The 22,349-nt window shown below is 43.5% G+C and overlaps 2 protein-coding genes across 4 annotated transcripts; one reads left to right on the top strand and one right to left on the bottom strand.

Moving 5' to 3' along the window:
- The first annotated feature begins 642 nt into the window (after positions 1–642).
- On the top strand, positions 643–14,915 carry LOC309520620 (uncharacterized protein). Of its 3 annotated transcripts, none has more exons than XM_082202602.1 (2): positions 643–738; positions 2,700–3,453. In XM_082202602.1, exon 2 carries the CDS (start codon positions 2,714–2,716, stop codon positions 3,200–3,202), a length of 489 nt encoding a protein of 162 aa, XP_082058728.1. In that variant the 5' UTR covers positions 643–738; positions 2,700–2,713; the 3' UTR covers positions 3,203–3,453. The 3 variants fall into 3 exon arrangements, with proteins under 3 accessions (XP_082058728.1, XP_082058727.1, XP_082058726.1); XM_082202601.1 differs by lacking the exon at positions 2,700–3,453 and adding an exon at positions 14,143–14,915 and having other exon boundaries at positions 707–738; XM_082202600.1 differs by lacking the exons at positions 643–738; positions 2,700–3,453 and adding exons at positions 13,015–13,094; positions 14,143–14,915.
- On the bottom strand, positions 6,893–8,619 carry LOC309520619 (uncharacterized protein). Its single transcript, XM_082202599.1, has 2 exons — positions 8,569–8,619; positions 6,893–7,665 (listed from the first exon to the last, which is right to left on the bottom strand). Exon 2 carries the CDS (start codon positions 7,645–7,647, stop codon positions 7,144–7,146), a length of 504 nt encoding a protein of 167 aa, XP_082058725.1. The 5' UTR covers positions 7,648–7,665; positions 8,569–8,619; the 3' UTR covers positions 6,893–7,143.
- Positions 14,916–22,349: the final 7,434 nt, after the last annotated feature.

The raw sequence follows: 22,349 nt of genomic DNA on the forward strand, positions 1-22,349 counted from the left end.
AAGTGAAGAAGATAATGTATAATGATCCCTGAAGCTGGATCAAACCAAAGGCCCATGTTGTCCAGCATCCTCTTTCCTGCAGTGGTCAACCAGATGCGGTGGTCAACATAGGGACCATAGCTCTTTCTCACTATTGTTCTCTTCCAAGTGGCATTGGCGCTCTCAGGTCCCAATTGTGAGTTCCCCATTGAGGCATCTGGTTCTGCACTGTGAATACAAGAAGCTGAATTAGATGGGGCTTTGACCACATCCAGCAGGGCTTTTCTGATGTTCTCAAGCCATTCAAGGACACCAATTTCATCTGATACCGGAGATGTCTCAGAAGGTGTATGCAAAAAGCTTTGATCATGTCCTAGAGTTCCCTACACTGATGAAAGAGCTTTCATGATCTCCATCTCCTCCCTCTGGGTGTTTCTGATTTAAAACAGCAGATAAACTAGAGCAATTTGACTTGAGGTCAGCAAAATTAAAAGGAAGGGAGAGGGGAACAAACTGGTGTCAAGACTATTTGTGTTGCATTATTGAAACCACTTAATTTTGTGACCTCCCTCTTTTGTGCTTAGTAAAGTATTTTGCACATGAAATTGTTGACAACTAAATAAAATGTTAGCTGGAAAGAGGCGGTCTCTTGGTCACAGGAGTGGTTGACAGAACTGTATAAAAATGGAAACTTCTCCCAGTTCCTCCAACAACTTCATCTGACTCTCTTGTCTTCATTAAATCTTCTCAAAGAAGCAGGTAAGTCCATTTCCTTGGGTGAATATTTCTGAATTTATCAAAAAATTCACATCAAATTAAGACTAGATGGATTTTCCAGCTTCACACTTTGTAAGTGCATTTAATATGATATTGCTAGAAGAAACTCTAATTCAGTATTTTTTAAGGACAGCTGGAAGGTGCCACCAGCTATCTATCTTCTTCCTTCCTAAATGATATTTAAACAAACATACGCACTTCTGTCTTTTACAGCACAAAACTCTCCATTTCACTCAGAAATAAACCCAAATGTGTTGTGCTTAAAGTTAAAGGTAAAGGGACCCCTGACCGTTAGGTCCAGTCGTGGCCGACTCTGGGGTTGAGGCGCTCATCTCGCTTTACTGGCCGAGGGAGCCGGCGTACAGCTTCCAGGTCATTTGGCCAGCATGCCTAAGCCGCTTCTGGCGAACCAGAGCAGCACACGGAAACTCCGTTTACATTCCTGCCAGAGCAGTACCTATTTATCTACTTGCACTTTGACGTGCTTTTGAACTGCTAGGTTGACAGGAGCAGGGCTGTCTTATTTTTTTCAAGCTCATCCCCAACTTGCTACACAATGGTATACGGTGGTCCAGTATGTTCAAGATACATGCCGATAGCATTGCTGATAAAACATGCCTTTTCTTAAAAGAACTTTACTGGGTTATCTCATCATTTTCTTATATTTCAGAACATCAGTACTGGGGGGTAGCCAGCATAGCACCTTCTAAATTAAAATGCCAAGAAAGGGGGTCATTCCTTAGTGCTGCAGCCCATGCTTTGCATGCACAAGGTCCCAGATTCAGTCCCCTACATCTCCAGGTGGGGCCAGTAATGTCCCATGTCTGGAACCCAAGAGAGTCATTGGCAATCAGTGTAGACCATGGATAGGCAAACTAAGGCCCGGGAGCCAGATCCGGCCCAATCACCTTCTTATCCAGCTCATGGACGGTCCAGGAATCAGCGTGTTTTTACATGAGTAGAATGTGTCCTTTTATTTAAAATGCATCTCTGGGTTATTTGTGGGGCATAGGAATTCGTTCATTATTTTTTTTCAAAATATAGTCCGGCCTCCCACAAGATCTGAGGGACAGTGTACTGAAAACGTTTGCTGACCCCTGGTGTAGACAATATTGACAACAAGGCCCACATTTAGTATCACTTTGATTCCCCTTCATCTGCACCATATCTGAAACTTTTTCATTCTTTGCCTTTCATGATCCATGTTCAACTCCGTTCTGCAATTTTATGTTGTGTTTTGTTTTGGATATACCGGTAATTTTTTATTCCATTTTCTGTTTCACAATTTCAGATAAAGATTTCAGGTACTTAAAATATCAGTGACTTCCTGTCAGGGACTGGACTGAGGAGGAATGGTGGAGACCACCCCCTTTCCTCCTGAAACTTCCATAGAAGAGGGAAAAAGCATAGAATTACAACAGTGGGAGGTCATAGCTCAGAGGCTGCAGAGGGGAGAAGCTGGGAAATATCAGGAGAGGAGCAGAAGGAAGAAGAAGCACCAGGGGAGAGACAAATGACAGACTGGGTGTCTTTAGAATGCATTCCAGACCCTTCTCTCTCCCAGAACCTGGCAGGCATTGAAAGTAGGAGAGCAGAGAGCTCAGAGGCAGAAGGCACAGATAAGCCACCATAGAGATGACATATAATAGGAGAGATGGAGGGGGTGGGGTTTTCACTTACTCCAAGAGGATACATTTCTAAGTAAAATACCTTGGTAAGAACTTTTTGTCTATCTAATCAGGGATCAGATTCCCTGAAGCCTGACGCTTCCCTTCTTCTCTTTCCATGGTTCATTTTGCATATCTTATATCCCTGCATATCTTACAAAAACTATACCAATCGGTTTTCCATTATTACATCCATCAACAATTATTTGCACTGTTGAATTTATCTTCATGCTGCCAGAGTCTTCAGCTGTACACATGCTATTTTATTTTTTTTAGATTCATCTTCAGCCATGGCTCACTGTGGCCCTTCCTGTGCCGTCCCATCCTGTGCTTCCACCCCCACCGTTGGATTTGGCTCTGCAGCTCTTGGTAGACGCGGAGGTCTTGGCTACGGATTGGGAGGTCTTGGCTACGGCAATGGAGGTCTCGGCTATGGCTATGGAGGTCTTGGCTATGGCTATGGAGGTGCTGAAAGAGCAGCCAATCTCGGTGTCCTGGACGGAGTCATCCCTTCATGCGTCAACCAGATCCCACCAGCAGAGGTCGTGATCCAGCCACCTCCCAGTGTCCTGACCATTCCAGGGCCCATCCTCTCTGCCAGCTGTGAGCCTCTGTCTGTTGGAGGCAACACTCCATGTGCTGTTAGTGGTTCTGGAATTGTAGGGGGTTATGGGTCTGGCCTCCTTGGAAGCTCTGGGGGCTGGGGCTATGGTTTGGGCTATGGAAGGGGAGCACTCCTTGGAAGGAAGTTTGGGCGTCGTGGTAGCATCTGTTCTTAGGCCAATTAAACCTAAGAAGCATATCCTGAACTGATATCCAGGGAACTTGATACAGATCCATTCGCTAAGGTTTAGAAGACCTGCATCCAAGCAAACCGCTGCTGAAGTTGAAGCCTCTTAATTCCCCCCTCTGTATTATGAAGTTGAGAAGACCAAGAACCTTCTACAATATGCACCTTTTTTGCCTATTGTACAACTATCCTTTCTTTTTCTTTGACCTTTTCAATAAAGCTTGTTCTGCATTCTGATAACCTGTGTGTCTTTGTTTTTAAAACTCCACCTCCAGTTTCTCATAGAAAGGTGTCCAAGGTCTTACCCAATTGAAATTGGAGTATTGAGGGCTGTCTTTCTCTCTTGCACCCTGAAGGGTTTACATGGAGTGTGGAAAAAGTATGTTATATTCCTCTAGAAATACCATTCTCCTCTTATTCAACATAAGTACAGGATCTCTCTCCAGGGCACACTGGCTGTTTATACATTCAGAGAAACAACTCATAGTCGGGGTTCAAACGCAACTTTTGCTGATCGTTAAAGGAACAGGAAGGATGGGTTAAATAGGTACAAGGAAGCTGTTGTGGCCCTTCTCCTGATTCCTCTTTGCTGTCATTTGGGGGAAGTGAGTCATAATTAAATCATATGAGTGGTGGAATAGATTTCTCATAACAACTGGGCAGATTATAGGGTTCAAGAAGAGTCACTGATACACCTTGATTGGAGGTATCAAGTGACCCTCTAGAGTCTAGACCAGGGGTCAGCAAACTTTTTCATCAGGGGGGCGGTCCAATGTCGCTCAGACCCTGTGGGGGGCCAGACTATTTTTTTTGGGGGGGGAATGAACGAATTCCTATGCCCAACAAATAACCCAGAGACTCATTTTAAATAAAAGCACACATTCTACCCATGTAAAAATACCAGGCAGGCCCCACAAATAACCCAGAGATGCATTTTAAATATAAGGACACCTTCTACTCATGTAAAAACATGCTGATTCCCAGACCGTCCGTGGGCCGGATTTAGAAGGCGATTGGACTGGATCTGGCCCCTAGTTTGCCTATCCATGGTCTAGACATTACTGGACTCCAGCTCCTGTCATCCCTGTCCTTGGTTCAAGATTGCTGGATCTAGTGCAAGTTAGAGTCCAAAAACTTCTGCAGAGACTGAGCTTCCCCATACCATCCCATCCCATCCTATCCCATCCTATACCTATAAACATGAAGTGGGAGTCACAAGTCTTGCCCTAATGGTGAGAACTATGGACATGGAAAGAACAGAAGACGAGAAGAAGAGAGTGTTAGGATATTTTCGTTCCACCTTAAAAGGGAGCAGGATGTTTGTGTCACAGCCTGCGTATTTCCTGTTTTCACAGGATGTTTCTGTTGTGTCTTTGCTTTCGTTTCTCTCTGTGTGTCTGGAGACACTGATGCAGGCAGGCAGTCATGTCTTTCTTTGTTCTGATCAACGCTGAATAAAACTTGTAAATAATGCTCTGCTGAGTGCGACTTTTGCTGTGCATTATCTGCTGATAGAGTGTGCATGAGCTCTGGAATGTGGCAAGATATTTTCTAGAAACTCATGCCGTTAATTGCTGATACTGCGTGCCTACGGGAGATCGATGGATCGTCTGGCAGACGGCTTGGGGCCATGATGGACTTTGTCTCCCTGGCAGTATCCCAACAGAGAGAGCCCTGCTGGGTCAGGTCAAAGGCCCTTCTAGTCCATGCTTTCCTTTGTTCTCTCAATCTCTCCCTTCCCTGCCTCTCACTCTGGGTCCTTCACCAACAATCCATCACTTTAATGTGTGTGTAATTTTTGGGTCCCAATAATGGCCCATAGCTGAGGACACCAAGGAAAACAAAAGGGGGCTGGGAGCCATGAAAGAATATAAAAAGAAGAAAAGAAAGAAGGAAGAGAAAGGCACTTCCAATTTTCCATCTGCCAGTTACATAACAGAAATTGTTCAAAATATTCACTCCAAGAAAGTGTGTTCTCCTTCATGGAGAGCATGTATTGTGGTGGGGGCCGACAGGACGCTCCAAAGTTGTGGGGCAGGCTAATTGATCATTGGCCACTGTTGTGATTGGGCTTCCCTTGTTGTTGGGATGATGTTGCCATTTGATGATTGACAGGCAGAAATGTTAAAATTCCCTGCACGAGGCGTAGAGCTTCCTCTTTTCGTTCCGTGCATCAGATTGCCCGTCCCCCCTCCCTATATTTAAGGGTTGTTCACCTTGACCTTGCTATGCCTGTCATGGGGTCGTCAGCTCCTGGGGCAGGGGCTGGGTAGGTATTTTGTCCATCTGGCTGATTGGCTGGGGCCATTTGGTTTTTGCCTACTGTGTAGCAAATCGTCACAACTTGTAAGGTTGCGGTTAGGCATTGGTTTATGGTTTGGCTGGTTGAGGGGCATGGATTGGCTGTGCCTGCCCCTCTAATGCTGCTGCTGCAAGGGATTCCGTTAAAGGAATACAGGGGCTCATTATTGCTTTTGTCCGAACCCTGTCAAGGGGCTAGGGCCACGCAAGAGCCCCTGGTTGCATTTGGGGAAGGCTGAGGGCAGGCTCCCTGCTCTGTCGCTACCCTCAAAGTTATTCCCCTTTTCTGACTTTCGCAGGCTTGCGAAATATCAGTCTGTCCCCCACTGGGGGGCAGATAGTCGCAACCAATGCCTAAGCAACCACTCACATTTTTTTGTATTTTAATAAAGTTGTGGCCAAAATTATGCCAAAAAACCTTAAACGAAAATTCTGTGTGTTGTGTGAGTTATTTGGGGTGGCCTGGGGACCTCGACATGCAAAACATCCAGCTGTTCTAATTCCTGCTAAGCAATATTTTCCCAATCCCCAGATTCTATAGTTTCAATATAGGGTTTCGCGCTAAGTACCGGTATACAATTCCTGGTAAAAGGTTTCTTCAATTTCTTGCATCTTTATCCTTATATTTAATTGATGAAATAAACATTTGGATCTGTTTATCTTTCAGATGTTTTGATAGTGATTTAGATGGTTTATTGCTGTATTTCAACCATCTTTGATTTGTTTTACAGTTGGCAAAGCATTCCAGTTTTTCGGCTTGGATATTTTGAATGTTCTCTGTTGTTCTTAACTTCATACACCATGTTTGCTTATGCTAATGTGTCTTTTCTTAATATTTAAACCATTTTTTTCTGCTTGAGAGAATCTCTTATACATCTCTGCTGCTGCTATTTTTGTTTTGTCAGAACACCTCTGATATAAGATTCAGTTGCATCCCATACATGGCCATGGTGTTTATGCACTTTAAAAAAACCAATCTAAATATTGTTCTATTTGTGTCTTTCTATCTGCTCTTACTGATATACTGTTATTCATTATCTAGAGTTTATTATTACAATTATTTGACATTTTGATGTTCAATTTTATTAGTGCATGATCTGCATAAATCTTTAGTAATACTGGAATAGATTTCACTCAAGTGACCAAATTAGCAGATATTTTAAAATATCACATTCAACAGGATCTATGAGCTTGCAAGTAAAATGTATAATCCCTTAAAGTTGGAGTATAACACCTCCAAACATCTGTCAATTTTTTGTTGGCAAACATGCCTTGAGACACATTCCAGTTTTAATTTAGACAAAAAGTCGCTTCAGTCAGCTGGACAGCTTGCTGTGAGGAAAAGAGGCCAAGTGTTACAATAACCAACACACATGGGTTACCATAATGCGCCAAAAGCTTTATTGAAAAGATTCAAGAAATGACATTGATAGCTGTATGAGAAATACAGAGGAAATTTAGCATATAAGCATCTTAGTTTTCTGGACTTCAAAGCTAAGAGGTGGGGGATGAAGAGGGTTCAACTTCAGCAGTGGATCCTGGGATTAAGCTCTTTTGAACCACGCCCAATGGATCTGTAGCAAGCTCTCTGATTATCAGTTCATAATATGCTTCTCAGGTTTAATTGGCTTATGCACAGATGTTACCACGACGCCCCAACTTCCTTCCAAGGAGTGCTCCCCTCCCATAGCCCAAACCATAGCCGAAGCCCCCAGAGCTTCCAAGGAGGCCAGACCCATAGCCCAAGCCCCCATAGCCTCCTACGATCCCAGAACCACCAACAGCACATGGAGTGTTGCCTCCAACAGCCACAGGCTCACAGCTGGCAGAGAGGATGGGCCCTGGGATGGTCACAATGGAGGCAGGTGGCTGGATCACAACTTCTGCTGGTGGGATTTGGTTGATGCAGGATGGGACAACTCCTGCCAGGACTCCGAGGTTGGCTGCTCTTTCAGCACCTCCATATCCATAGCCAAGACCACCAAATCCGTAGCCGAATCCTCCATTTCCATAGCCGAGACCTCCCAATCCATAGCCGAGACCACCATAGCCAAGACCTCCTGCTGATCCAAACCCAACGGTGGGGGTGGAAGCACAGGATGGGACAGCGCAGGATGGACCACAGTCAACCATCGTTGGATGGAGGTGAGTCTGAAACCAAAAACACCAAGGTAACACAGTAAGCCATGGCTGAAGATGAATCTAAAAAATAAGGTTGCAGAACTGAGCAGAACATGGAGCACGAAAACCAAAAAACAACAGAGAATTATAAATCGTGAGATATGATGTATATGAAGGAGGCCCAGTGTTGCATGCTTCAACTCCCACCAGATGTAGACAGAACATCCTATGGTCAAGGATCATGACAGTTGTAGTTCAAAAACAATTGGAAGCCCAGTACTTATTCTCTACTCTCCGACACATGTTCCAACCAATCAGGGTTCACATATTATAGGTTTATTGTCCAAACTCCATCTGTGAGGTTTTGTCTTCTTCCCAAAAATTACTACTTTAATTTTAGAATGGTTGACTGTTCACTGTTCACTGCTCTTTTGTGCAAAAGACATTCAACTTCCTCAAAAGTCTCTGCATCCCAATTAAGGTAGCAGAAATCAAAACAATATTGTTGGCATACAGAAGAACTGAGAGTTTGACTTCCTGAATAGAAACAGGAAAATATTCTAGGCCTCCTAGTTCTTGAACAATATCATTTATATAAAAATTGAAAAGAAAGGGTGCTAGGCAGCATCCCTGTCAGACTCTCCTCTCAGTAGGGATATTATCAGAAAGCAACCCGTTTGCCACAAGTCTAACCCTAAGCAAAGTATGGCTATGCAGCAGTTTATACAACTATGAAGTAGGTATGATGAACTGTAATCCTCCAGTTGTCACTGTACTTTAGTCCCCTCAGTCAGCAAGCCCAAAGGTCAAGCATGACCAAAGGTCAAGGACCAAATGGTGCTCATTCTTGCTTAGTGGGAATATCAATCTAGCCTTCTACTGTCACAAACTTCTGATAAATTACTAAGTATTTCCCCAAGAAATCGGACTTACCTGCTTCTTTGAGAAGATGTAGTGAAGACAGAAGAGTCAGATGAAGCTGTTGGAGGAAAGGAGAGAACTCTGAGCTTTTATATAGTTCTGCCAGCTGCCCCTTGGACTCAGAAACCGCCTATTTCCTGCAAACATTTTACTTAGCTGTCAACAATGCAGTATGCAAAATTACTTTGCTAAGCACAAAAGAGGGAGGTCACAAAATTAAGTGGTTGTAATAATGCAACACAAATAGTCTTGACACCATGTTTTTCCCTCACTCATTCTTTTAATGTTGCTGGCCTCAAGTCAAATTGCTCTAATTTATCTGTTGCTTTTAACCAGAAACACCCAGAGGGAAAGGATGGAGATTAAGGCTCCTTCATCAGCTCTGGGGACTCTCAGTCATTATCAAAGCTTTTTGCATACATATATGGGATTTTAGGACACCACCAATATTAGAGGAAGGCAGAGTCTTAAAATGATGTACAAACATGGGAGAAGCTTTGCTGCATCAGGGAAAAGACCCAACTAACTCTGTTCTTGTAATGGCCAGACAGAAACAGGACCTGCGAACAATAGCAGGAAAGCGCTATGGCCTCAGTCTTCTACTTGTGGAATAACCAAGAAGCATCTGATTGGCCACTGTGGAAAAGATGATGCCTTTGCTCTAAAAAAAAATTAAGCAAACAAACTAGAACTATAAGCTCCATGCAAATACATTGGTGCCTTGGTTCTTGAACATAATCCATTCCGGAAATCCATTTGACTTCCAAAACGTTCGAAAACCAAGGCTCAGCTTCTGATTGGTGCAGGCACCCTGGAAACAATAGCCGACAACCACACTGGATGTTCAGCTTCCAAAAAAAGTTCCTAAACCAAAGCATTTACTTCTGGGTTTGCGGCGTTCGGGTTCCAATTTGTTCATCAACTAAGCCATTCGAGAACCAAGGTTCCACTGTATATAAAATAAATACAATACATTTTAAAAATCTGAAACCAAAGGAAGGCACTGTTGTTGACATCTGCTCATCTTGAGAGACAATGGAGTGTGCCTACAGGGGTTAAGTCAAGCCACGGTGTTAGCAGCACTGAAGTGATCTCCCTGGGGCAAAATCCTGGGCAGTGGGCATGGAGGTCCTGGCCAGCAACCAAATGAAAGTAGACCAATACGTTTGGCACCAGCTTGGCTGCATGAGTTGCTGGAAGGCAGTTTACAAGGCCCCATCCAACTGTCTTGGGGACTGTACTCCAGATTTGTGTAGTGTTTACTTGTTAGCCACTTCTTCATCTGAAGATATCCTGCAAGCCAGCAGAGGTTTAGGATCAGAGTTTTCCTTCTCCTTGATGGGGCTACCTTCCCAGGTTGACAAGCACCATCTGCCCCACACTTCCCTATACAACTCATGCAGAAACCACCTTCTTGATTGTTGGGCCCACTATTGGTCTCGTTAGCTCAATCCAAGCAGGGAAAGTCCCTAGCTCACCAAGGGTTTGAGGCCTATTGGCTACCCTCACCTGGTTTAGGGAGACAGTCGAAGCTGCTCCTGGGGTGTGGCCAATGTCTCATGCTGCCAGCTTCTGGGAGCCATCGGTGAGATTTGAGTGCAGGGTGGGGACCAAAGGTGGGCAAAATATCTGAAAAGGAGCATGTTGGGTCCCCAGACAGAGGCACTATCCCTCCCTGAACACCCCAAAAGAATGCTATTATTACTATTACTATTACTATTACTATTACTATTACTATTACTATTACTATTACTATTACTATTACTATTGTTACTATTCCCCAGTTGCTCTGGGCAGCTCCTAACATCCTAGCAGAATATTAAAAACATGACTATATAAGCACCAGCCTGAAGATGACGAGTGAGACCTCGTCGAAACGTCGCCCAGACACCCCGACTCTTACACGGGAAGACACCCGAAGACACCAAAACCTGCATTCCTGTACCCGTGAAAATCTACGAAAGCAAATATATATATATATATATATATATATATATATATATATATATATGGAAGTTTTTAATGTTATATATATATACCATATATATTTATGGTTAACAAGCAATTAGCAATCCCGCTTTCAGAAACCATCAAAACACTTTCATTTATTAGCAACAAATCACAAACACAGATAGCTGAAATGACTGTGATGGTGGATGTCATTCTTAGGTTACATCCATCAAAATCCATCAAGGGTGATGTCTGGCTTGTTCATTGCTTTCAGTTGGTCTACTCTCAATATGGATAAACAACAGATCACCAAAAAGCTGCCATCTCTTCTATTGACCCCATGCAATCTTGCATATTGATGGGGCAGAGGGTAGGATTTCTGATGCTTGTATAAGAATGAATATGGAAACAGGTGGCTATTCCGGGGTTTTATTACATCTTAGTTAAGTTTTGCATTTTGTTGGCAACTTTGACATTATGAGTTGCAGAGAGATTGGAAATTCATGCAATCCGGGATGGCTGATGTAATAAGTGAATTTAATATTTGATCCCTTATTTACTGGCACCATTTTCTAGTACAGGGCTGCCAGATGTTTTGCTGGATCACAACTCCCATCATCACTGGCTACATCAAACCTATTTCCCCCAAAATCGTTTTCTCACTAACGCTGTCAAATAATGTTGCTTTATTGGGTACCTGTATATATGATAACCTTGTGTCAATGAATATTAGAGCTTTACTTATACAGTTATTTTTTGAAACTGTATTTGAAGGGATCTCTTTTATTACAGGCAGGCGACGCAACCTGATTAAAAGCTAGCTCTCCCCCCCCGCCCGCCCCACAAGCTCGGGGGATAGGGGGATGGCGAAGCGCTGCCATCCCGCTATTCCCCGACCTGATCGGGAGGCTGGGGGGGGGGGAGAAGCAAGCCTGCTTCTCCCCCCCCCCCAGAGCCACAAGCTCGGGGGATAGGGGGATGGCGAAGCGCCGCTATCCCGCTATTCCCCGACCTGATCTGGAGGCTGGCGGGGGGAGAAGCAGGCTTGCTTCTCCCCCCCCCCGCCAGCCCCACAAGCTCGGGGGATAGGGGGATGGCGAAGCGCTGCCATCCCGCTATTCCCCGACCTGATCGGGAGGCTGGGGGGGGGGAGAAGCAAGCCTGCTTCTCCCCCCCGCCAGCCCCACAAGCTCGGGGGATAGGGGGATGGCGAAGCGCTGCCATCCCGCTATTCCCCGACCTGATCGGGAGGCTGGGGGGGGAGAAGCAAGCCTGCTTCTCCCCCCCCCCCCAGCCCCACAAGCTCGGGGGATAGGGGGATGGCGAAGCGCTGCCATCCCGCTATTCCCCGACCTGATCTGGAGGCTGGCGGGGGGAGAAGCACGCCTGCTTCTCCCCCCGCCAGCCCCACAAGCTTGCGGGATAGCGGGCCAAGCTGTCCCTGAAGGAAGAGGGAGACGGAGCACTCCGTCTCCCTCTTCTAGCTTGGGATGGTTGCGCAAAGCCTCTGCAGGGCAGCGCAGTGCGCTGCCCCACAGAGGCTTGGGAGGCTGTCCCTGAAGGCAGAAGAGGGAGACGAAGTGCTCCGTCTCCCTCTTCTAGCTTGGGGATGGCTGCGCAAACCTGGGGGGAAATCAAATTTTTTCCCTTGATTTCCCCCCCCAAAAAAAAAAATAGGTGCGTCCTATGGGCCGGTGCGTCCTATAGGGCGAAAAATACGGTATGTTAATCAACACAGTGGAAAGAACAATGTTGTTTTCCTCACCACTAGCCACTCATTGCTCACTCTGGAACCATCTGTTAAGGCAAAGTGGAAGATACAAGTGATAAAAACCAACTCTAAACATTGAGACTAACCTGCTTAATATTTAACAGCACTGTCTGCATTGCTAATATGTGGAATGTTTCTTGGAAGGTGGGGGTACAAGAGGATTGTTTGCTTTGAAGAAGAAAAAACAGAAAAATAGATAAAAAGAAAAACCGCATCTAGTCTCGCATCCTATTCTCACTGTGCCCAACCAGATTCAATGAAAAGCCCACAAGAAGGATGTGATTTCCATAGCCTTCTTCCCAATGGTTTCCACTGCAGTGGAGGTAGAGAACGATGGCGATGTGTTGTGGTTGGAAAGATCAACTGAAATCCTGGATGTGAAAGTCAAGTAGCCCACTCTGAACACCCACGGCTTCTTTAGCTATTTTGAAGAGAGAGAAATGGGGACAACGTATCTGTTGATCTGTCTGACAGAAAAGGAACATACAATCATTTCTTTTAACTTTGTTTTGCAAAGGAATTAAGAAGCCAAGATCAAAAGTGTCAGAGTGGGAGAGACGCGTTGTGGGAATTTGAGGAAATGCTAACACTTTTGTCTCATTTTTCGTTCTTATTAAAATAATTAGGGGGCCTGAGGCATATCACAAATTATTTGCTAATTCAAGCTTCAGAGGAACAGGGGGTGTATCCAAGCCAATTGTGGGGCCATTAGGGGATCCAGTCAAAAGAGTATAAAAGGGTTCCCTGGGCTGAGATATCTCAACAGCTTCCCTGAACTTCATCTCCTTCTCTCCATTTCTACTCCTCTGAGACTTTGGTAAGTCACATGTTTACTTGATAGAGCATGAGGCTCTTAACCTCAGGGTCAAGGATTCGAGCCCCACACTGGGCAAAAAGATTCCTGGATTGGTTGAGCTAGATTACCTTCTTGGTCCTTTTCAACTCTACCATTCTATGAGTCTACGCTGGGAACTTGCATTTGCATGATTCTTGCACTGATCAGAGGGTTCAACTAACTGAATTCCAACTCTTTTATTCTGTGAGGTGGATAGCTCTCCCCAGGGGTGCCAAATTGAATAAAATATGGGGGGCAGGTAAGTACGCCTACACCATTTGAATGGCAATGCTAATCAACTTGGAGGGAGGGCAGCCCACTCAAATATTTTATGGGCTCGCCAAAGAGACCTGCAACCAGGAATCTTAATCCTTCATGTTGTTGGTTGGCTTCTTTTCTGTATCTATCTTATGAAATCACGTATTTATCCTGAGTCTATATTGGTATCGTCTACAATGACCAGCTGTGACTCTCCAAAGTTTCAAGGAGGGAGCATTTACCAGCTCAACCTGCAGATTCCTGGAACTGAACCTGGGACTTTCTGCATGCAAACCATGCATCCTGCCACTGAGCAATGACCCTATGAACCTTCCCATAGAAACAAAGAAAGAGCCTAGACTTCAAGGCTCTGTCTAAAGCGCTGACTTAAATAGAAGCATATGAAGTTGACCTGTACAGTGTCAGACCACTGGACCCCTAGTTCAGTATTATCTACACTGACTATAAGCTGCTCTATAGGACTTCAGGCAAGGGACATTTCCTGACGTTCCTGGGACCATGAGGGATAAGATTTAGGACCCACAATGGAGAGAAAAGTTGCAGTGAACAATACAGAATGCATGAATTAGTGCTTAATGTTTGTTGAATAACAGAAAACAGCTGATTTTCAATCAAGCAGAAAGGAAGATGGTTTAAGTTGGGGGAAATGGGAATGGGGAAAATATCCTACCAACTCTGACAGATCCCCTGCACTCCCAATTGAACTGATGTACCCCACACTTATTTTCTCCCTTGGTGTTTTTGGTTTCAGACTCACCTCCATCCAACAATGGTTGACTGTGGTCCATCCTGTGCTGTCCCATCCTGTGCTTCCACCCCCACCGTTGGGTTCGGCTCAGCAGGAGGTCTTGGCTATGGTGGTCTCGGCTATGGATTGGGAGGTCTCGGCTATGGAAATGGAGGATTCGGCTACGGATATGGTGGTCTCGGCTATGGCTATGGAGGTGCTGAAAGAGCAGCCAACCTCGGAGTCCTGGCAGGAGTTGTCCCATCCTGCATCAACCAAATCCCACCAGCAGAGGTTGTGATCCAGCCACCTGCCTCCGTTGTGACCATCCCAGGGCCCATCCTCTCTGCCAGCTGTGAGCCTGTGGCTGTTGGAGGCAACACTCCATGTGCTGTTGGTGGTTCTGGGATCGTAGGAGGCTATGGGGGCTTGGGCTATGGGTCTGGTCTCCTTGGAAGCTCTGGGGGCTTCGGCTATGGTTTGGGCTATGGGAGGGGAGCACTCCTTGGAAGGAAGTTGGGGCGTCGTTTTAGCATCTGTGCATAGACCAATTAAACCTGAGAAGCATATTATGAACTGATAATCAGAGAGCTTGATACAGATCCATTGGGCGTGGTTCAAAAGAGCTTAATCCCAGAAACCACTGCTGAAGTTGAACCTTCTTCATCCCTCACCTCTTTGCTTTGAAGTCTAGAAAACTAAGATGCTTATATGCTAAATTTCTTCTGTATTTCTCATACAGCTATCAATGTCATTTCTTGAATCTTTTCAATAAAGCTTTTGGCGCATTACAGTAACCCATGTGTGTTGGTTTTTGTAACACTTGGCCTCAGTTACTCACAGCAAGCTGTCCAGCTGACTGAAGCGACTTTTTGTCTAAATTAAAACTGGAATGTGTCTCAAGGCATGTTTGCCAACAAAAATTTGACAGATGTTTGGAGGTTTTATGCTTCAACTGGTTCCTAAATAGTTCAACAATCAGTTCTAGTCTTATGAGAGAAGGAGACAAGCGAGGTGGCTTTCATGTCATGAACCACAAACAAACCAAACTATTATATGAGAGAAGTCCAAGGGATAAATGTTTATGGGATTGGTGTTTTGTTCAGATATGTGTGTGCAATATGATTCAGCTAAGGTCATTAAAACATATTACTGAAAGAAAATCATTGATATGGCAGATATCCATATTGTTTCTATAAATTTATGAGGACTGGGGGATGCCATCAAGTGATGGCGGGTCTCTGACTGTACTGGAAGGCAGAGGCCCTACATTATTATTTTTCTACAACAGACACCCCTTGTGACCACTACTCATAGATTACACTAGGCAACAATTTTTTACTTTTTGAATGTTGTCTAGATTTCTACAACTGATTTAGGGTATTTTTGCACTGCTGAATCAGGAAATGGCATCCGTTTCTCTCCATCAGGTCAGGTTTACTGTAAAATGAATTGTGGGCATTGATAAAGGTAAGTACACGTAAATTGCATGTTGCTTTACCATTTTTCAAACTTCAGGGCTTGAACTTCTGTTTCTTGGAACTCCTGAAATGCTCAGCGGCAGGGAGGTCTCTCTTCAGAGTCCAACAGTAGTCAGCCATCATGACTGCGTCCCAGCGACCCTGATACCTGGTCTCCATCTCTTTCATGTCCTGATGGAATCTCTCCCCCTGCTCGTCACTCATTGAACCCAGGTTCTCAGGAAACCGGTCCATATGTGAAAATAGGTAGTGCATCTTGACGCTCATGTTGCAGCCCAGGTTTCTGAAAGCAGTCAGCATGTTGTTGACAAGTTCTGCGTAGTTTCTGGCCTTATTGTTGCCCAGAAAGTTCTTCACTACCAGAACAAATGCCTTCCACACTTCCAGTTCCACTTCTTTCATTGAGTTTCTGAACTCTGGATTTCTGATGAGCTGATGGATCTGAGGACCGTCAAAGATGCCAGGTTTCAACTTCTCCAAGGTCAATCCTGGAAAAGCCTGGCACAAGTAAGTGAAGCTGTCATCATCCTTGTCCAGAGCCTTGGTGAACTGCTTGATTAAGCAGAGCTTGATGTGCAGCAGTGGGAAGAGTATTCTGTCTCTGTCCACCAGAGGGTTGTTGATGATGTTTCTTTCTTTGCAAGGCACCAATTCCTCCCGCATAGGCCAGTCCTTCTTCGTGTAATGCTGAGCACGGTCCCTACTATCCCACATGCACAGAAAACATGGGTAGTTGGTGAGCCAGACTGTTGTCCCAACAAAAAGTTCACCATCTTCAGGTCAACACAAATAAACCACTTATGCTGACCATAACCAATTTTCTCCAGCACATACTTCACCACTTCATAGTTCTCCTTCAGTGTACTCGAGTGAGCCAGGGGTATAGAGGCAAACTGGTTGTCGTTGTGTAGCAGAACACATTTCAGTGATCACTTGCTGCTGTCAATGAACAGTCTCCAATCTTTGGGTTCGTACTGTGGCACTCCAAGCTTGAGCAGAAGCTGGGCAATATCTGCACAGTACACCAAGTCCTTCTCTTCCGAGAAAAAACAGAAGTACTCTTGATGCCTGTTGCGGAAGAAGCTGATGCGAGCACTGTCAGAGAGAAGTTTTTCCCCCCTTCAATCTGGATGCCAACAGTTTGGCAGAGTCCTTTGACAAGCTGAGGTCGTGAACTAGATCATTCAACTTCTTTGGGGAAAATGGATGTGGAGCATCATCTTCAAGAATGACTTCTTCTTCTTCATGTCCTTCAACACTGGAGGCATCTTTGTCACTAATGTCAGGAAGTTCTCTGAAGATAGGCACTGGAATTTCATCACAATGAGCTACAGGATGACGTGCTGATTGAAGATCAGGATACTTCGTGGGGCGGCTGCCCCATTAACTTAGTTTTGATCCCCCAACTTTATGCTTTGCCGCACCAATTTATGGAAGATTTTGAGGTTTTATGACTTCAAACTGATCCCTTTTCGACATAATCACCCAGAACTATCGGACCTGAATACTTCTTGTCATTAAAATAATCATTTCCAATCAAAACAATTATTCGACATGGCATTTTACCCCCACCAACTTCTTCTAAAATGCTCCACACAAGCATACATGTGAACAAAAACGTAAAAAAAGACATGTGGCCATAGCTCAAAAACTTGACCTGATTGAGCAAAACCAATGTGATTTTTGGATTCAGCGCATCAGATTCGTCCTAAATCAACTGAAAAAAAACACAGACAACAAATTTGTTGTTGACCAGTGTTATTATCCCACTTCTACTTTGGTAGTAACTGTATGGCAGCTGGATATAGGTATTCCAGAGGGGTGACCATATTTATATCTCGATCATTTCACTTTCAGGTACAAAAATAAAAACCAAGACAGAGAAGAAAATATTTTTGTGGCTGGGGAACTATACAATCATCCCCTTACATTCTCATCTGTTTACTCTCTGAGTAATAATCCACCCCCTTTATAGCTCAAATGCTTAAAGGTAAAGGGACCCCTGACCATTAGGTCCAGTTGCGGATGACTCTGGGGGTTGCGACACTCATCTCACTTTTTTGGCCGAGGGAGCCAGTGTACAGCTTCCGGGTCATGTGGTCCATGACTAAGCCGCATATTTAAATTGAAGCTATAATCATATCAGATCATTCCCCTACCACAGTCATGCTGCAAATGCAATATCATATCACCCCTGAACCTATTTGGCAGTTGGACCCATCCCTGGTATATCATGATATCTCAGAGGAGGCAAACCAAAAGGCTATAACAAATTATTTCAACAGGAATGGCTAATCTGATGTCCAACACAATATTCTTGGGATGCCTGAGGCATTTGTATTGTGGATGAGACTAAAAGAAATTGAGCTCTCTTCCAAAGACACAAATCATGGCAGAATGCAAGATTTGGAATTAAAGCATAAAGGAGCTGGCCCCAATCATACTCATGCCAAAATAATTGCCAAAAGAAAATAACTAGAGGCTCTCAAATTACATAAAATTGCTAAATTAATACTATTCTTAAAACAGAACTATTATGAGGCAGGGGATAAAAACACTAAATTGATAGCAATTATTCCAAATATAAGAAAACTTAAATCTCACATTATTGCTATACATCAAGCAAATGTCCAATTGATGTACGACCCAAAAGAAATCAATATCCTTTTTTTTGCAAGCTACTATTTAAAGTTATATGGATAATCACACCCCAAAGGGAAGATATTACTTATACTAATTACTACTGAAGCCAATTTTTGCAGCCAATTGACCCTACCTATAGAGAAGTTTTAAATTAGGAAATTTTAGGAGAAGAAAGTAAATATGCAACGCGAAAGTTGGGAAAATGATAGAGCCCTGGGTCATCCATCAATTTTTTTATTTTTTTATTTTTTATTTTGTTTAAATAATTTTTTATTAAATACAAATTAGAAAACATACATATTCACAACAAAAGAAAATATAACTAACCAAGGAAAAAGAATTAGAGAATATTTTGTCTCTTTTCATATTTACAGTTATTTATATCTCTATAAAATGCTATTCACATAAAGCAGTGAAATGAAAGATAAGGTATCAGAAAAAAAGGGAAAAAAGAACAAAGAAAGAATAAAGAAGCAAAGGAAAAAGATCATAAGTGAAAAAAATTTAAGTACTCACATTACATAGCCGTTTCCCATCTATATTTATATTCAATTGTATAATTTCATCTTGTCCTTGTCTACCTTAAATACTTTTTTTAAAAAAAATAAAAAAAAATAAAAGACTTTATATTATATTATTTTGTGAGGAGGCAAAATCCCTGATATTTAGTTAGCATTCTGCATCATAACCATTCCAAAGTCAGGGCATAGTTGGAAGGATGTAGATTCTTATTGACCCATAACCCTCTTAAATAAAGACCAAAAAAAGTTCACATTTATTTTATTTCATGTTATTAATAGATCTATGATGTGAGGCATTTGATTGCCCTGAATAGGATTGTTTTAATACAATTATAGTTTATGGCGCTGGATTTAAATTTTTAAGACCGGTAAACCAAGGATTTTGCATCAATGTGGACAAATTCAGCTAATATTCTATATTGAAATACTGTGAAAGCCAAAACAGGGGTATCTGTTGCCTCCCTTTCTCATTGGAGACACTCACTGAAGCAATATGGAATAATCCAAACCTTCATGGCTGGTGAGGAGATGGTGGTGAATGGGGATGGTGACTAGATTGTCAAAGTAGGACCTGGGAGACCAAGAGTTAAATCCCCACTTGGACATGAAGCTCACACACCTCTGCACACGTTCCAGCTTGTCAATATCCTTCTTAAATTGCGGCATCCAGAACTGGACACAGTTTTCCAGGTGTGGTCAGACCAAGGCAGCATAGAGTGGTACTATTACTTCCCTTGATCTGGGCATTAGACTTCTGTTGATGCAGCCTAGAATAGCATCAGCTTCTTTTTTTGTGTGTCTTTTTTTTTTTTTTTTTTTTTTTTTGCTGCTTCATCACACTGTTGACTCATCTTAAGCTTGTGGTCCACCAAGACTCCTAAAACCTTTTTACATGTACAGTGGTACCTCTAGTTACGAACGTAATTCGTTCCAGAGGTCCGTTCTTAACCTGAAACCGTTCTTAACCTGAGGTACTACTTTAGGTAATGGGGCCTCCCACTGCCGCCGCCACGCCACCGCCGCACGATTTCTGTTCTCATCCTGAAGCAAAGTTCTTAACCCAAGGTACTACTTCCGGGTTAGCGGAGTCTGTAACCGGAAGTGTTTGTAACCGGAGGTACCACTGTACTACTACTAAGCCAGATGTCCCCCATCTTATATTTGTGCAGCTGGTTCTTCCTACCTAAGTGCAGAAACTTACATTTGTCCCAAATAAAATTCATTTTGTTAGTTTGAGCCCCATTCTCCAATTCGTTATGGTCATTTTGAATACCAATTCTGTCTTCTGCAGCATTAGCCATTCCTCCCAGTCTGTTCATTTGCTTTGTCCAAGTCATTTAAAAAGATGCTGAACAACAATGGCCCCAGGATGGAACCCTGTGTCACCCCACTTGTAACTTTTTCCCTAGGATGATGAGGAATCATGAATGAGTACTCTTTGGGTTCAATCAGTCAGCAACCTACAAATCCTTGTTCAGCGCACATTTTAACAGCTTCCTCACAAGAATATGGGGACACGGGTGGCACTGTGGGTTAAACAACAGAGCCTAGGACTTGTCGATCAGAAGGTCGGCGGTTCGAATCCCCACGACGGGGTGAGCTCCTGTTGCTCGGTCCCTGCTCCTGCCAACCTAGCAGTTCGGAAGCACATCCAAGTGCAAGTAGATAAATAGGTCCCGCTCCGGCGGGAAGGTAAACGGCGTTTCCGTGTGCTGCTCTGGTTCGCCAGAAGCAGCTTAGTCATCAGAAGCAGCTTAGTCATGCTGGCCACATGACCTGGAAGCTGTACGCCGGCTCCCTCGGCCAATAAAGTGAGATGAGCGCTGCAACCCCAGAGTTGGTCACAACTGGACCTAATGGTCAGGGGTCGCTTTACCTTTAGCTTTACCACAAGAATATAATGGGGGACTTTGTCAAAAGCCTTGCTGAAATCAAGATGCACTGTGTCCATTGAATTCTCCTGGACTGCCAAGCTTGTAAGACTCTATAAAAAAATAGTGAGATTCACCTGGCATGGCTTGTTTTTGAGAAACCAATGCTGGGTCTTACTAATCATAGCTTTCTTTGCTATGACATCATTGATTTATATGAAAAATACAAGCTCTGGCTGGTAGCCAACATAAAATGTCATCATTGCTAGATAATATGATATAGTTTGACAACATTCCCATACATTCACAGTGAGTTATGTAAGATGAACAAAAATACTATTGTCTGAAACTTCCAGCACATTAATTACAAAATCTACACTGTGGATGTATTGAAATGTAAACCCATGTAGGATGATTCACATATTATTGCATATCGTATTGCCTATCAGCCAGAGATTCTGTTTTGAAATGATTTAAACTTCTTTCATACATGTGTAGAAATAATAAGTGCATTTGAACTGTTACTTCATTCAATTATATTTACTGTTTGGTCAGGGATTACACTCTCCAGATTTTGTCTTCTTTAAAGGGGAACTAGATGGATTTATCTTAAAAAGCAGAGACATCACCTTGTCAACAAAGACATGTATAGTTAAATCTATGGTTTTCTCTGTAGTGCTGTATGGAAGTAAAAGCTGGACCATAAAGAAGGTTGATTGCCAAAGAATTGATGCTTTTGAATTATGGTGCTGGAGGAGACTCTTGAGAGTCCCATGGACTGCAAGAAGATCAAACCTCTCCATTCTGAAGGAAATCAGCCCTGAGTGCTCACTGGAAGGACAGATCCTGAAGCTGAGGCTCCAGGACTTTGGCCACCTCATGAGAAGAGAAGACTCCCTGGAAAAGACCCTGATGTTGGGAAAGATGGAGGGCACAAGGAGAAGGGGACGACAGAGGACGAGATGGTTGGACAGTGTTCTCAAAGCTACCAGCATGAGTTTGACCAAACTGTGGGAGGCAGTAGAAGACAGAAGTGCCTGGTGTGCTCTGGTACATGGGGTCACGAAGAGTTGGACACGACTAAACGACTAAACAACAACATGTAGGATAAGGTTACCAGTGGTTACAACCTACAATGGCTAGATATTGCATTTCAGAACAGAGGTGGCACGGCTCTGAATTCCTGCTGCTGGACATCACAAGTGGGAGAGTAATATTAGACTCATCTCTTGTTTGCAGGCATCCCATAGGCAAAAGGTTAGCCACTGTGAGAACAGGATACTGGACTAAATAGAACTTTCTCTTGATCCAACAGGGCTATTTTTATATTCTTTTCCATGTCAACAGGTCTTGTAGCCATTAGGACAATATTTGCAAATCCCATTCATGCTTCTAGGTTTAAGATGAGGAAGCTGTGGCTCTCCTGAAGTTTTCTGGACTTGCATCAGCTCTAACCAGCCTTTTGTATTGCACTCATAAAAATCCCAGTAAAATTTATTGCCGAAAAAAATGCATTGCCAATTACTCTTCCTAAACCATAGGACCTGTCCAGTTGTTATGAGCAATCTGGCTACCTAATCAGATACACTAATTACAAACCACCTCCCCTAAATGACAGCACAGAGTAATGAGGGGGGGTTTCTTGTATCAAGCTGGCCCACAGGCAAAATGAAAACTCATTCTTGGTCCCTTAATGAAAAGCAAAACTTGCATTC

The sequence above is a fragment of the Podarcis vaucheri genome, assembly GCF_965113315.1.
Source record: "Podarcis vaucheri genome assembly, chromosome: 16".
NCBI classification, from domain to species: Eukaryota; Metazoa; Chordata; class Lepidosauria; order Squamata; family Lacertidae; genus Podarcis; species Podarcis vaucheri.